This window comes from Fonticula alba (genome assembly GCF_000388065.1).
Source record: "Fonticula alba strain ATCC 38817 unplaced genomic scaffold supercont2.5, whole genome shotgun sequence".
NCBI lineage: Eukaryota > Rotosphaerida > Fonticulaceae > Fonticula > Fonticula alba.
The window spans coordinates 1,053,500-1,055,752 of NW_009242975.1; the positions used below are offsets into that span (position 1 = coordinate 1,053,500).

Genomic DNA, 2,253 nt, shown 5'->3' on the forward strand with positions numbered 1-2,253 from the left:
CCAGCTGCAAGGGGGCCTGGCCCTCGGGTTCTCTGGGGGGGGGGGGGGGGGGGGGGGGGGGGGGGGGGGGGGGGGGGGGGGGGGGGGGCGGATGGGGGGAGGATGGACGGGGGCGAATCTGCCGACCGAGGCTTTTATGCGGCTCTTCACCATCCCCCTCCATCCCTCTCTCTGTCTCTCTCGCTCTCTCTCTCCCGCAGGCCCAACCGAGCGGCGGTCCAAAGGTCAACCACGCACCGGGGGTCCCGTCCCGCTACTGTCTGCCAGCCCCGGGCGGGGTGGGGGGGGGGGGAGGGGGTATGGGGGCCTGCGCGCGGGGGAGCAGGGGGGCACGCGGTGCGCGGCTGGGGGGAAGGCGGTTGGTGGGGCGGGGCTGTGCATGTCCTTCCGCGCCTACAGGCGCTTGCCTGCCGCTCAGCCCCCGCGCGCCCCCTCTGTCGCCTGCCGAGTTGAAAGGACCCCAGCCTGGCGTGGTCCGTGCTCTGCCTCCCCTCCACCAGGTTACATGATTCCCCCCCCCCCCGGTCCGCCCCCCTCCCCAATCTGCCTACCAGTCACCCACACCTCCCCACACCTACCCTCTCCCCTTGCCTCCCTGTGCTCATCCCCTCTGTAGCGTATCACCCGATACCTACCGGTATGTTCCCTCCTCCTCCCCCCACCACTTCCACCCATCCCCTATGCACACACGTACACAGGCTGACACCCCGCGCCCAGTCCTGCCTGCGATTCCCCCAGGCCGCTTGCCACCCTGCCGCCCCAGCGTCGCTCTACACCCACCCCCGGGGCCGCCGCCGCCGCCGCCGCCGCCGCCGCCGCCGACGCAAAGCCGTCCCCCGCAAGTATGACCGCAGCCGCTGCCACGGCCGCCGCCACGCGCCATGCCTCCTCGTCCAACAGTGCCAGCGCCCCGGGCAGTGCTCCGCTATCGGTGGCCTCACCAGCCGCGGCCATTGCCTCCTCGACTGCCTCGCCATCCGGGTCTCTGGACTTCCATCGCGGCGTGAGCCCCTCCTTTTTGCTGCGGTACCGCCGGCATTTCCGCCTCCGCGCGCGTCACAACCCCTCGCGCGCCGAATTGGCGGCCGTGGTCGCTCGGCACTTCGCCTCCAGCATCGGCGTCCCCACCAGCGGTCCGATCCCCGGTGGCGCGGGCCCGGTCCAGCTCCCTGCCTCTGGGGCCCTGGCCGCTCCGACCGGCCCTGGCGGCGTCCTCGACGAGGGCATGATCATCGCCCAATTCCTGTGCACCGTCAAGAGTCGCCGTACGTGTGTCCCCCGCATGCATACACATATCGCCATGTATATTATGTGTATGCCCCCCTCATGCCGCCACTCGCCACCATGTTCGCCCCCCGGGCATTTGCCTCACGGCGAAGGCTCTTTGCCTCGTCGCCGCCCGGAGGCATTTCGCCTGGCATATCTTCCCCCACTGACATCTTGTCCTCTCTCGCTCCCCCTCCCCTCCCCTCCCTCCCCCCTGGGCCGATGTGTCTCGCCCCCCCCCTGCAGATCGCATTGTCCGCCCGACCTTCTCCGGGATGGACAGCCTGCTCCTGCCCCCGACCACGGCCCCGGCCGCCCCGGCGACGAGCTCGACCCCCAGCGCCGCCCCTTCGACCACCGGCGCGTCGCAGGCCCGCAAGGCCGGCAAGGCCTCAGCCAGCGGGCTGACCTCCCCCCGCACCGGGCCGGTGGCCGCCGCCTCCTCGCGTCCGACCACCCCGTCGACAACTCCCACTGCGCCGGCGGCCGCCTCCTCGGGCCCGAAGCAGACCCCCGCGGCCCGGGCCTCCGGGACCCCGGCCTCCAATCGCACGGCGGCCGCCGAGGGCCCCGGCAGCAAGGCCACCGGCCAGGGGGGCGGCGCCAATCGCACGGCTGGCTCCTCCGCCTCTTCGGCCGCTGTGGCCGCCGCCGCGGCCGCCCTCTCGGTTCCCACCGGTGCCGGGCCTGCGGTGTCGGCCGGATCGCGCGTCGAGCCGGTCAAGTCCCTCTCCTCCTAGAAAGAGTGAGGGCGCGGGGAGGCCCCGCCGAGGGCGCGCACGCTTGTGCCCCCCCCCCCCCATATCCGCCCGCGCTCGTGCCTGCCCGCGTGTCCCTCCTGTCCTTGTGTCTCCTCCAGCAGCCGCGCGTCTCCCTCTCTCTCTCTCTCTCCTCCCCCCTGTATAGTATCTCCCCCTTCTCTCCTGCTCTTTCGCACTCGCTCCCCCCGCCCCGTGCGCGCCATGCTCGGTGGCCAGGGCTTCCTCC

The 2,253-nt window shown here is 72.7% G+C and overlaps 1 protein-coding gene across 1 annotated transcript; it reads left to right on the forward strand.

The window, feature by feature from the left end:
• The first annotated feature begins 824 nt into the window (after positions 1-824).
• H696_03421 (hypothetical protein) lies at positions 825-2,155 on the forward strand. The gene is made up of 2 exons (XM_009497287.1): positions 825-1,265; positions 1,513-2,155. Exons 1-2 carry the CDS (start codon positions 845-847, stop codon positions 2,004-2,006), a joined length of 915 nt encoding a protein of 304 aa, XP_009495562.1. The 5' UTR covers positions 825-844; the 3' UTR covers positions 2,007-2,155.
• Positions 2,156-2,253: the final 98 nt, after the last annotated feature.

Coding starts and splice junctions, on each gene's coding strand:
- H696_03421 (XM_009497287.1), top strand. CDS start 845: ATGACCGCAGCCGCTGCCACGGCCGCCGCCACGCGCCATGCCTCCTCG. Junction 1,266..1,512: donor GTGCACCGTCAAGAGTCGCC/GTACGTGTGTCC, acceptor CCCCCCCTGCAG/ATCGCATTGTCCGCCCGACC.